The 13,123-nt window shown below is 37.5% G+C and overlaps 1 protein-coding gene across 3 annotated transcripts; it reads left to right on the forward strand.

Moving 5' to 3' along the window:
* The first annotated feature begins 715 nt into the window (after positions 1–715).
* LOC131592513 (activated RNA polymerase II transcriptional coactivator p15) lies at positions 716–12,835 on the forward strand. 3 transcript variants are annotated; one of them, XM_058864080.1, is made up of 5 exons: positions 716–810; positions 2,688–2,760; positions 4,458–4,577; positions 11,640–11,748; positions 12,595–12,835. In XM_058864080.1, exons 1-5 carry the CDS (start codon positions 797–799, stop codon positions 12,672–12,674), a joined length of 396 nt encoding a protein of 131 aa, XP_058720063.1. In that variant the 5' UTR covers positions 716–796; the 3' UTR covers positions 12,675–12,835. The 3 variants fall into 3 exon arrangements, with proteins under 3 accessions (XP_058720063.1, XP_058720064.1, XP_058720065.1); XM_058864081.1 differs by lacking the exon at positions 716–810 and adding an exon at positions 821–939; XM_058864082.1 differs by lacking the exon at positions 716–810 and adding an exon at positions 1,179–1,361.
* The last annotated feature ends 288 nt before the right edge of the window (positions 12,836–13,123 follow it).

Below are 13,123 nucleotides of genomic sequence, written 5' to 3' on the forward strand. Positions count from 1 at the left end.
TAGCTTTTGTGGATTTTTCCTGGCAGCAAGATTGTCAGATTATATTTTCAAGGGTTTTTGCTTCGAGGGATTTTAAAAAGTAACTGTTTAGAACAGAAGCTGACATGTATTTCTTAATGGTTCATCCCCTGCAATTCAGACGTGCACTTGACCCAAGGTGACTGCCAAGCTAGGAGCCATAAGGCTCACCCGTTCCTCAAACGCAAAGCCCGTCAGCAAGAAAAAACCCAAGCCACACGATGACAGAAAGGGGAACCGGCACTTTTTTCAACAGCGCCTCAACGTGCTGCGATTTCAGTATGCAAAGTGAACGCAGCTACACCCCTTCAGAGCGTTTCCTCTCCTTCCGTCGCGCACGACTGCAGGCGGGGAGGTTCTAAATGAGATCGAGGAAGCGCTGCAGCGCGCAAAAGAAAACAACTATTTACAGATTTATTTTTAAGGGTTCCTTTTAGATATTAAGGGCCCTCCTCTCGGTCCCCTCTCACAGCCCCCAAGTGGAGTGCAGGCCTTCCCTCAGCGGGTCTGCAGTCCCGACGGGGCCTGGCTCCAGGTAGGGCCCTGCCGTCGGTCCCATAGGGCCCCCTCGATTAGAATGATGCAGCTGACTAGCCCCGTGGAAGCCACTTTGGGTTTTTTGCGGCTGTCCTAGCCGGGGCGGGGCAGGTAGGAACAAGTTAGAAAGGTAGGCGTCCCCTTTAAACACCTCCCCCTCCTCTCTCCCACGTGTTGCACGGCTAGGGCGGGGATTCTGCGATGAATCTCTTCTGTTTCTGTCGTGGTGTAGAGGAGCTGTATGCGAAGTGAGACGTGAGCATTTGGGTTCTTTTGCGTGTTTAGTTAGGGCTGTTGCCGTGTTCTCTTTCCTTCACCCCCAACTGTAGGGCGCGCGGCATCTCCTAGCGTGGTGTGGGAGAGGCGCGCTGGGTAACCGTATGGGTGAGGCTTTCCCTTTTCCTCGAGTGTCCGCTATGCTCTGTGGGAGGAATGCCCTGCCGTGGAGCGGGTCTGGAGCGGGAGTAGGAGCCGCTGCCATATTGGGGGGGCAAAGAGGATTTGAGTGAGGGAGAAAATGGTGGTGGGGAACCGCCCAGCTCCGTTCACCCCGCACCGGGATCAGGCCCTGCCTGCTGACGACCCCCGACCTTTTTTTTTTTTAATGTGTGTGTGTGTTGTCTTTCCTTCACCGCCAGTAACCTGCATCTTTCTTGCTGGCACTCTGCCCTGGGAGGACCTGGGTGTTCTTGCCCGCGCCCCCCTGCCGGGCCCTCGCTCCTTTCCCTTGGGGAGCAACTCGAGCCGTAGAAAAGAGAAAGAGGGGAGGAAAATGGCGGCAGGCATCCGCCTATCTGGTGTTCCTAGTTCGTACTCGCTTTTCTTTCTCATGTTACTTTCCCTTGTCTTTGCTTGTCCCGTCTCATTCTACCCTTGCTCTCCCCGGTGCTTCGGTGTCCTCACGTTCTGCTTGCTAGTTTCTCACGAGGGGACATCCACCCCACCCCATTTATTTTTCCTTTAGTTTCCACTCCCATCTTCCTCCATATTGTTATTCTCCCTTCCTTATGCGGACTCTGGAGTTGTCCTCTGCAGGTGTCCCGCCCTCCGCGTATCAGACTTTTCTTGTTTAGCTTCCCTATTTCATGTTATTGCTGTGCTTATTTTTGCATTGTCCCATTCCAGCTCTCCTCTGCCTGCCTCCGTCCTGTAGTGTGGTTTATGTGTGCTTCCCATACCCTGTTTCATTTCCAGTGCTACAGCTTCTATCATTGTGCTCCAAACTATTATGACAGAATTTACTTTAGAACCATATTTTTTCCTTTGCACATAGTTTATTTCATTGTCAGTTTAAAAGCATTGCTATTCCTTTTTTCTTTCCTGAGGTATGCTTCTTTAATATTTTATTAGCCTTTCCTAGCTAGTTTATTTTATACAATTTCTCCCTGTTATGCTTCTTTTTATTCTGAAATCACAAACGAGCTATTTATTTGTTAGAGTTTTTAGTAGCAGGCAAGATGTTCAACTGCTATATCTAATCATGTTTGCATACTAGAGAGATGTAGAAGTACACCTGGCAGCATGCATTCAAGGAAAGTTGTGTCCACTTGTCTAGTAAATGAATATATTCTAGTGATGTGGTGAAGTGGCAATGGAAATGTTAATTGCAGTACTGTAGTTCTCTGTAACTGAGAAATTTTCAGACTTTTGTATTACTGATGGGAACTAGCTTAATCTGTGACAACTATGCAGCTGTTATTCAATTTCAACTAGGCAAAATGCTCATGTAATAATATATGTAGTGTTGGGGCCTTGTTTGTTTATATTTATGAATGTTATCTTGAGAATTCATCTGGACCCCAGTTTTGTATTGTTTTTGGTTTTTTTCTTCATTATAGTATCTACCATACCTGGGAGAATATGAAACAGGTGAAAAATTGTTCTTTTGTAAGCAGTTCAGAATCTAAAATACTGCATATAAGGCAGTTGCAGCAAAAAGGGGAAGAGCTATAAGAGGGAAAGGTGTTTGTGATTCCATCTACAATGTGTATTAAAGGTTATATGAAAAGGCAGGAAAGTCTTCAGAAGGGTTTTGAATAAGATGAGCCTTTGCAAACAGGTTTGAAAATGGCTTTCTAGCCATAATGGGATGTATTCCTTGTAGTGTTCTCATGTTGTCTTTCTCTTCCTAGAATGCCTAAATCAAAGGAACTTGTGTCTTCAAGCTCATCTGCCAGTGATACAGATAGTGAAGTTGACAAAAAGGTGAACATTATATGCAGTTTATAACTACTGTATTGACTGTTATATTTCATGCTGCGGTTAAGGAATTAGTTGAGTGTTATGTCACGAAATGCATGTCATTCCATATGATTTATCTGACACTTAAACCCCAAATACCCCCTCCCAACCCCAAACCAAACCCCAACAAAACCCACCCCCCAAGGTTATGGTTTGGGTGGATGCTTTTTGCTTTGCAGTACACTTTTTTCTTAGGATGCCTTTTGCTTCATGTTTTTCTGTATGGTATATCTAGACACAAGCTTCCTGGAATTCTTTGCTGATTTGTGGCAAGTGATTGAAGGCTTCTGTATGAGCTGACTCTGGTGGCAAGAGTTTGAGCTAATTTTGAGGACATTCCCCCTCCCCCCCCCCCCCTTCATTTTGATATCTGGTTTACTTGCAAGTCCAAAACAAAATCCTCCACTTGCCTTGTCATCCATGTGCCACTTGCTTGTCTTGCTCACATTCTTTTTTATGTTTCAGAGTCTTATGTTTACTGTAATACTATTTGCTAGTTTCTCAATTAAAAGCAGAGCCAACCAGAATGTTTTTGAGTTGATAATTTTAACATTAACCATTTTAAATGCCTAAATGTAATATTTTCATTTATTTTAATAGTTATTTAATTTATAAATTTGTATAGATGTGCCAGTCATTGCAAACAAATTGAATACAACAGTCAATTTATCTTTTTAAGAAATGGTAGGTGGTAATGCAGACATTGGGTCTTTTAGTGCAGTTTGCAAAGAGAGTCTGATTTACTGAATTGGTTCAAATGTGAAAATGTGATTTGGTTGTACCTAGCAAATGAGGTATTTTGTGGAATCTTAATATAAGAGAAAATGGTCAGGCGATTTTTTTTTTTGTTGTTGTTGTTCAGGAAATATATTCCTGATAAGACATAGTCTAACAATCTACTTCAGTGGGCAGTAAGGTGGTTGGTTTTGTTTTTTTTCTATGACAATTTCCCATATTTTTTTAAACTGTTTGTCTTTAAAAGAGGTTATCTGCAATATGATTCTGGCAGGTGGGAATAATTTTTGGTATCTTTTTATTCTAATTTACAGTGGGCATAATTACTATATAACCATTAGTGGAAATGTAGCATGCTCTGTAGCATCTGCTAACAAAGTAATCTGATTTGCAGGTGATATCACCTGAATGTTTTAAAAACATGTTTAATTTCTCATGCTATGAACAGAGATTGGACTTCAATTAAAAAAATATTCTCTTGGATTTGATTTTTCAGATCCTTGTTTTTTCGTTATTTTATCTACTTTTTTTTTTGTTGTTTTGTTTTTTTTACCAGAGTTGTTAGCTGTTACCCATTTTTCATTGCACTTTCTGGAAAGTGAAACTTCTGTCAGACTTTAAAATTGTAGTTAAAAGTGACAGTATTGCTGCACAAAGAAGGTAGGCTTTTTTAAATGTATTTTGATCTAATTAATTTCTCTTTAAAGCCAAATTATTATGGTAAGCTTCACTGAGAATAGAAATAGGCTTATTTGAAGATTTTTTTTTTTTTTGCTCCAGTCTAAATGTACAGTATTGGATTCCTGCCTTCACAGGAGGAAGGTGTTAATATGTATTGCATAACAGTAGTTTGTGACCTCTAACATAAACTTTTTTTGTAACTTATGAGTTGTGCTTCATGTTTTTTTTTTTATTCTTGCTCCAAGGCGAAGCGGAAAAAGCAAGTAGCTCCAGAAAAGCCTGTTAAGAAACAAAAGACTGGTGAAAGTTCAAAAGGTGCAGCTTCTTCTAAGCAAAGCAGTAACAGAGATGAGAATATGTTTCAGGTAAAATTGATGACTCTCTTAGAGCCTGGTTAAGGTAACCATTTATGTAATAATCTGTAGAAATTTTATGAGGCTATGTGAATATCATGATAGCATAGTTCTTGGTCTTCTGAAATCTTGGCTGAAGGGGATTACAATGCTAGCATGCAGATGAGATGCTGAGAAAAAGCACTGTTAGGTTTCAGTAGAGTAAAAGAATCAGAGTTATGGTAATTCTACCCCTCATGTGGTAATTCTCTGGGTAGTCATTTTATCTGTAAATATTAGATCATTACAGTCTTGGAAACCCAAAATATGGACTCTTAATTCCTATTTAGCTAGGTCAAGGGAACTTGGCTACTGTCTTCTAAGACAGTGTCTTGGAGTAAGTTTTGCTTGTTCCTTTATAATGCAGGTTTTTCTCACAGAAAATCCAAAAATATTGCAATTTTTGACATTGTCAAAATAGGATGAATGTACGTTTTTTCAGTAGCCAGAAACATTTGTGAGTTCAGGGTATTGTGTATCCTGGGGTTTGCTGATGAAGCAATGTATGCTGAAAGCTATGCAAGAATATGCATAGCTCAGAATTCCTTTTTTTAGGGGTGTGGATTAAGACATTAAATATCTGACTAGCTGGCTTGAAAGGGGCAGGGGATGAGAAAGTGACTTAAATTTTTAGCGACTTTGATTCTTAAATTTGTGAAAAGTTATGGGAGAGGTGTCTAATAAGATGGTTCCAACATTGAGTAAGGTAAAATAAATGGTTTTGGGCTGTAGCTGTACAAAGTAATATATGGGGGGAAACTAGTGAAGGCCCATGTCAATTTTCACTTTCCTCTGTATATATAGTTGGAGGGAGAGCTTCAATTTAAGACCCTTAGCATAATTGCTTGGACTTGTCCATTGAAGAAAGAATATAATACTTTTAGTTCTGCTGGGGCATGCTTTGATCCATGTAGGAAAAATGAGATAGTATCTTCTGCATCTAATGAGGAGAACTGCATTATGGATGCTAAATGCGAGCAACAAGCAGGGAGCACAGTGCCTGTGGAAAAGCAGGCCGTATATTTTCCTCAGACTTGCCTGAGAAAGCAGCCTGGAAAATCATAAGGAGGAATTAAAACAGTCCTCAGAGATAGAAGACAGCCTTGCAGGTGTTGTTTGTCAGTTTCTTGTTTTCTTGCAAGAGAAGGTCGAGGGGTGGTGTACACCACTGATGGTAATGTGTTAGTTCACTGACCAATAAGGGTTTTACCTTTCTGTACTTTCATGTATTGGTCTATAAAAGAAGATCTGAGGTAATAAACCTTGCTCTCCTGTTCAACTCACAAGAGAATCTGTGTCATACCGCCTCGCTGTTCCTAATATAGTGTGACACTGCATTTAGAACTCAAAACATGGCATGAAGCCATATGTTTGGGATTTTTTTGTAATAGGTTCAGAAATTTCAGCCTTGGGGAAAAATTAATTTTAATGCCCTCCCAATAAAAAAAAAAAAAAAAAAGAGAAAAAACAAAGCAACATAACAAACCACCATAACCAAAGCAAAAAAACTTTCAAATAAAAGCAAAAGTATTTGTGTGATCTGATTTCTTTCAACCTTTTTTAACCCAAGGTAATAAGTTACTAAAAGCAGACAGTACAGGATACATATTACTCTTAAGCGCAGGATTCTTCCAGTGTTGACTACAAAGCAGAAAAAAAATTCAGTATCACCCTGACCTAAACCATCAGTGTTCCTAAGTTTCTGCCTGCCTTTAGTTACTCAACAACAAAAAATTTTTTTAGATTGTTTGTTATGTGCATTCTTTTTTCATGCAACATCGGCTTATGTGTGTTAACTAAGATGCACCTGTTTCTGTGTAGAAATAGCACTGTAGGTCTGAGGATGCTCCCCCTCTCTCCTCTCTACCCAAGAGAGCATGCTAGAAGATCTAGTTGCATGTTAATTTTGTAGGTATTATTTTGTTTGTTGTAGGATCATTAATAATACTAGAATCTCTCCTTTCTGCTTCTCCATGGTAATAAAAACTATCTGTGTGCAAGTGATTTTGCAGCATAACTTACAAGTGTGTCTTCAGTTGATGGAAATGAGTCTGTAAAGCATTCATATGATAGTCAGAAATTCTGTGGCATCCATATTGTGTGTGGCAATTATAGCAACTGACGTGAAACTTAGTGGTTTGCTGTTCTACACCTTTGGGCTGTGTTCTTAAAGTATACAGCTTCCTTTAATATTGAACTCATTGTGACTGCTGTATTTAGAAGATTGAGCATTTTCATAAAGATCTACACTTAATTATTTTTGTTTGAAACTAATGTTTGTATAATGGTATTCTTGAAACTAATCATGAAGAATAAAATAATTGTAAGAAGAAGGGAATTAAGTATAAGAGACCAAGTATGTTTTATTTATTTACATCATGGTCTTTTTGGATATTATAGGTAGCCTAGTATACTTTGGAATTTGTTAAAGGATTTGAGTGCAGTTGGGCTGTGGAAATTTACCTTACTCCCATTTGTGATGTATTACTGGAGGCCCTAAGGACAATCATTATTCATGCTACATTAGATTCTTGTCTGTGGCTTCAAGCCAATGTGAGTTGTTCATCATGTACCTTGGTTAGTTTGACAAATCCTGTCATCTACCTATGCCTGATTTAGATTAGGTTTGTTAATGCTGATGGGTTGAAGTATTAATATTAATTATCCAGAGTGGAACCATATTACATGATTGGACATTTCACAGAAATTGTTACTTGAAAAGTAGTTTGCCTGTTGCATGTGTGGCTCCCCCCTCGCTTTATTTAAGTTTGGCTCAAATTTGCTTTTTTTACTTGTGAGAAATAAGTTCTTCAGTTTCCTGGTGTAATGTTTACCTATTATAGGCTCCTGAAAGTAGATAAGTAGGTAATATATGTTTGTGATGCTCTGGGATGTGATTGGTTGTGTGTCATTGTTTAGCAATAGTATTCTCCAATTTAGTCCTTGCACAAAAAAAACCCACCCACCCATGTGGCACTCCCTCTTCCCCCCACCCCCCCCAATCCAGTTGGAGGCACAAAAGGCAAAGATCATGGGTTGACATAAGAACAATTTACTGAAAACAGCAATGAGATAAGAAAATTAACAATAACAATGATGTTAATAACAAAAGTGTACAAAAGAAATTATTTACATGGAAAGCCCCCAGCAAGAAACAATACCAGACAGCTCCCCTGTCATGTTTTCTTGACTGGAAGGAACCTCCTGTCCTTGGAAGTGACAGTCTCTTTCCCCTGCTTCTAGCAATGATGAGAAGTGGTATGGAATAATCTCCCTGTCTTAGCCATGCCACCTCATGGCTACTTCAAAAATTAACTCTATCCTGGCTGGAACCAGGACATTGTGAAATGCATCGATGACCACCTAAGTTTCAGAATTAATTTGCTAAACCAATTTGCAGTATTACAGATCTCTGCTGTTTGCAGGACTCTCTATTCTAGAAGTTTATATTAGCTTATTGTGCTTCTAATGCTATACATATATGGTAAAAAAGAAGGAATTTTTTTTTTCTGTTTTTTCTTCAACAATATATATACAGTTTAATCAAGGGAAATAGGAAGAAAAATGGTGAAGAAGATGGTTGCTGAAACAAACTCAGACACAGTTCAGTGCATTTTATTGTAAGAAATGGAAACCTGGAAATAACGCTTTTAATATCTTGTGTTTAATTTAATAGAATAATATGTCTAAGGAGCTGTAATATTTAATAGAAAGCTGATGTGTTTTAACCCCAGCCAGCAACCAAGCACTGTGCAGCCAAACAAGGAATTAATTCACTTTTTCCCATGGGCAGGCAGGTGTTCAGCCATCTCCAGGGGAGCAAGGCCCCCATCACATGCAACAGTGACTTGGGAAGACAAATGGCATCACTCCAAATGTCCCCCTGTTCCTCCTCTTTCCCCCCATTTTATATACTGAGCATGATGTCATATGGTCTGGAATATCCCTTTGATCAGTTGGGGTAACCTGTCCTGGGTGTGTCATCTCCCAACCCCCCATGCACTCCCAGCCTCCTTGACACTGTGGCTGTATGAGGACCAGAAAAGGCCTCCGCTCTGGGCAAGCCAAACTTTCTGAGAAGAAAATGAACTCTACCCCAGCCAAAACCAGCATGGAAGCATATGATTTTGTTTATGAAGGTTGAACAGCAGCTACCCTGCTATTAATTAATGCAGCCCTTGGAAGATTAATGTGTTGTTACAGAGATACAAAGGTATCTTAGAGGAGTGAAATTATTCTAGGTCTATCAGCTGCTGCATGGAAAAAGAATTTGTCAGAAATTACTCAATGCCAGAATTGCAGGTCACTGAAATTCAGGAAGTATCACTTTGCTTAGCCAAAATCTAGGTCTGAATTTTTTAAACAGTACTTTGAAAGCCTAGATAAAGCTTTTCAGCAGTGGCAACAGTTTTGCATTGAGTTTACCTAAACATTTGAAATTTAATGTGAGCATTCAGCTGAAATCTAGACAGTGGTGTAAAATCTAACAATTTTAGCATTTTCATATGGAACTGTTTACATTTAAGGTAGACTTACTGCCTGAATAAATGTTGTATACTTTGTATTATTGCCCCTCACCTTACTGTAGTTGAATTAAGACGTAGCCTTATCTTTAATAGTCAAATTCTGCACCATTTTGCTGTATTTGCAGCTATAGTCTGCTATATCATATCAGGATTTTTCTTTAAGTAAATCTGGAGTTACTTGGCAATGGACTAATAGTCTTTGATAGATCTGGGGAAAAAAAGGTGTTGAGGAGTACTACCACTTGAAGCTGGTTTATAGGTGACCTTAAAATTCACTGAAGCATTATAGGGAAAACCAATAAATGTTGTTCACATAGGCTATTTAGGATATCCTTTTCCAGCAGTGCTGATGGACTTGGACATGTTACCAAGTTTCATCTGAAAGAACTTGGCTATTGTGACATAATACCTTATTTTTGAATGTTAGACTTGTAGTGCTGTGAAAGTATTTAATAAATCAATTACAAAATACTATCTTATAAACTTTTTTATTTTAAAGGATACTTTGAAGTAGGAAAACAACTGCTTCAGGCTTATGCTATTTAAAGAGGTCCTAATTGTTTAAAAATAAATTTTAGCGTTAAAATAGCATGATCTGCATAAGAAGAAAAATTAGTTTAAGCAAGCACAAAGCCTATTTGTTTATGTATATTTTGTGAAATAACTTTTATGACTTTGTTTTGCTGGTGGGTAGGGTTAGCACCAGACACGGACACCAACTTAAGGAATAGTGTAATTTACTATAATGCAAAACTGCAAAGAATTACAAAAGGATAAGCTAAGCAATGCACCTAATCATTACTACAGAAGATTGCCTATAGTGATTAAGATACATCACCAGTTACCTTAATACTTTACCCCTTCATCCAGATCCACAGTCATCAGCTGGGGGAAACTGTCACAGTGAAGGACTGGAGAACCACTCCCAGTAACTGGGAAATTCTGTGGTGCATCCACCTTGCAGGCAAAGAGGCTTCTGACTTTTCTGTGAGAGTAGCCCAGCTTTTATAATAAAAAAAGCTACCATTACTTCTAATGTGGGAACATCTGGTTTTATTCTCCTGTTGGGTTTCTCCCAAAGCCTGGCCAGGGCTCAAGGAGGAACCAAGGGAGTTGTCTTTGATCCTACACCCCCAAACAAGGCCAGATATGGCTTTGTCTGGTTTCTAAATACAGAAAGGTAAATACATGTTTTGCCAAAGAATGGATACATATATCATATTGCTAATAATACTTCATTAATGAGTGGATACTTATAACATTTGGTTGGAAGGTTCATCTAGAGTTCAACTTCAGCTCAGGGCCTGTTGTTCGGGCCTTAGTACTTCAGATTTAAACATCTGTGGATGGTTTTAGTTGATTGGAGAGTTGCTCATGCTTTCTGGTTAGACAATGCTAGTAAGATGTGTTTTGTCCCCTGTTAAATTATGTCAAAGTGCAAGATGTATGCATTAAGGAAGGTGAAAACTAAAACTAATGTTTTATCAGGAAGGCATATTCTCTTTTAAAAATTGTTTACTTTGTGTTCTTTCTTCACAAAGTGTGTCTGGAAGGTACATACAAAATACTAAGAATTTTTTACATGAATTGTTTAACTCTGCTTTTATTATTATCAAATTTCTGATTCTCAAATTCACATTATATTTTGTATTTATGTGAACAAATAATTTTTTTCAATCAATTTTTTTCAAATTTGATAAAGCCTAAATAATGTAATCTGTAGTGTGCCTTTTATCTCTTTTCCCTTTGCCCTTTCTTTGGAGAATAAAAAAAAAGCCCTCATAATTCAGTTAAGCCATTGTGTGAAAATCTGATATTTCAAAGTAATTTCATACCATTGCTGTGTTGATAAACTTAAAGTATTTGGATAGGTTTTTTTTGGTAACATTTGGTACAGTCTTTTAAAAACAGTTCCAATAAAGTGTCCCAATGAACTGACAGAAGCAGGCATGGGGCAGTTGGTGGCTTACTTTGGTTTCCATCTGTATTTACTGTGTTTTAAAAAAGAAAAAAAAAACGGGGGGGAAACAAGTTAGAAATTGGGCCCATCTCATGTGAATATCTAATTTGATTTCTGTACATATGGAATAGAGTAAAACTTAGATTTGGTGGTAGAGTTCCTTCTTCCCTGTTTGTTTACAACTGTTACTAACAAAGATGGTTATAATAGAGACAAAACTTTATTTCAGAAAATCGTAAATTAGTGGGTTTTGTAAGATGTAAGCTTGTTAAGAAGATGACAGTTATTTTCTTGTTCTAGGAGAGCGCTACTCTTGCATTGAGCATTGAATCCTTAATGCTCAACTGGTTTTAAGTTCATCTATTTATATTGACATAACTTATTTGCCTACAGATTGCTCTGGATTAAGCTCTTGATCTAGTTGTTTTACCAGTGTCTAAAATAAGCTGCAGTGTGCAATGTCGCATGTACATGTCTGATACTGCTGGGAAAAGTAAATGCTGTAATATGTAAAATATCTAAAAAATATCCTTATATGTGTTTTGACAGATTGGCAAAATGAGGTATGTTAGTGTTCGTGACTTTAAAGGAAAAGTCTTAATTGATATTAGAGAATATTGGATGGATCAAGAAGGTGAAATGAAGCCTGGCAGAAAAGGTATTGTTTTGCTTCATAGTATTTTGTATTAAAACATTGTCTGCAGTTTGCTGGAGATCTTTGTGTATCAGATTTCTATACTTTGTTACTACATAGTATTTTTAGAGTAATATTTTTACTTATTAATGATTTACATTTTAACATATAATTAGTTTTATCTGTACACTGTAAACAATAGCAAAAACAAAGTGGTTTCATTGGCCTGAGTCTGTTTTCCTAAATGGTTCCCCCATAATTTATGGAAAACAAGGCATCAAATACAAACATATTTAGTATGGGAGTTATATACATAGCCATACATTTTCCTATTAATTAGCTTCACTTCTTGCTTTTATTACAATTGGAGTTCCATAATGGTTTTTGAGTGCTAGGGAGTAGTAATAATCTCTCCAAAATGTTACTTATAGTTTGTTATTCACAGTGCTTTAAGAAACATGAGGGGAAAAACCCCCCAGAATTATGGTACTTTAAAAGTGTATAGAAGTTCAGTCCACAGAGGTATGGCTTTTAGAAGCCAACAGGAATACAGTTGATTTCCTCGTTTCTTTTGTACTACCATCTGTCAAGGCCATCACTGTATTTCTGTGTTTAGCCTAACACTTGTGAATGAATTTGTTATACTGCACTCATTTTCTTTGTAAGGAGATAAGCTAAAGTCTAAAGTTTACCTGTAGTGTTCCAAATGAGTAATTTCTTTGTAACTGAGGTGGTTGTTACACTTGAGGTAGGTTAAGCATTAATAGTCATGACATACACTGTATGAAAACAGCCTTGACAGTAATTATGCAAGATTCTGCACTACAAAATTTTTTTTTGGCCTAAGTATTTCTTCTTAATGCATTTCAGGTATTTCTTTAAATCCAGAACAGTGGAACCAGCTGAAGGAACAGATTTCTGATATTGATGATGCAGTAAGAAAACTGTAAATACAGAGCTATACAGGAACCTTTTATCATTTCAGTTAAGTGGTCTTTTTACATTGGCATTTATTTTCTAAAATATTGTTTTCCGAGCTATTGTATATTTATTTGGATTGCAAAATGATTTGTAAAATGAATACTTTATGTGCATTAAAAGTGTATTCCGAGTGAGGCTATTTGTGTATACATTACTAAAAGGAAATGTGTTGCTTTCACTTTGTAGTATAAAATAAAAAAATCAAATAATATGTAAAGCGTAGATGTTTATGGCCTTTTGATTGAAGATGCTGGTATGGCTGCCTAACAGCTTTAGTTTTAGTTTAGTTGACCATTAATGTGATTTTTTTTTTTTTTTTTTATTTCTGAGGAGATTTCCTTAAATGTCTCCATTTTAATGTTTTTTTTCTTTTATTTCATACTCTTTGGTATTTCCCTGGAAGCTTTCAGCTTTTAAA

Source organism: Poecile atricapillus, chromosome W (genome assembly GCF_030490865.1).
Source record: "Poecile atricapillus isolate bPoeAtr1 chromosome W, bPoeAtr1.hap1, whole genome shotgun sequence".
NCBI lineage: Eukaryota > Metazoa > Chordata > Aves > Passeriformes > Paridae > Poecile > Poecile atricapillus.

What these genes read in the sequence shown, in the direction of transcription:
- LOC131592513 (XM_058864080.1), top strand. An exon ending in ATAGTGAAGTTGACAAAAAG is followed by an intron (nt 2,761 to 4,457) that starts GTGAACATTATA and finishes TCTTGCTCCAAG; the next exon opens with GCGAAGCGGAAAAAGCAAGT. An exon ending in GAGATGAGAATATGTTTCAG is followed by an intron (nt 4,578 to 11,639) that starts GTAAAATTGATG and finishes GTGTTTTGACAG; the next exon opens with ATTGGCAAAATGAGGTATGT.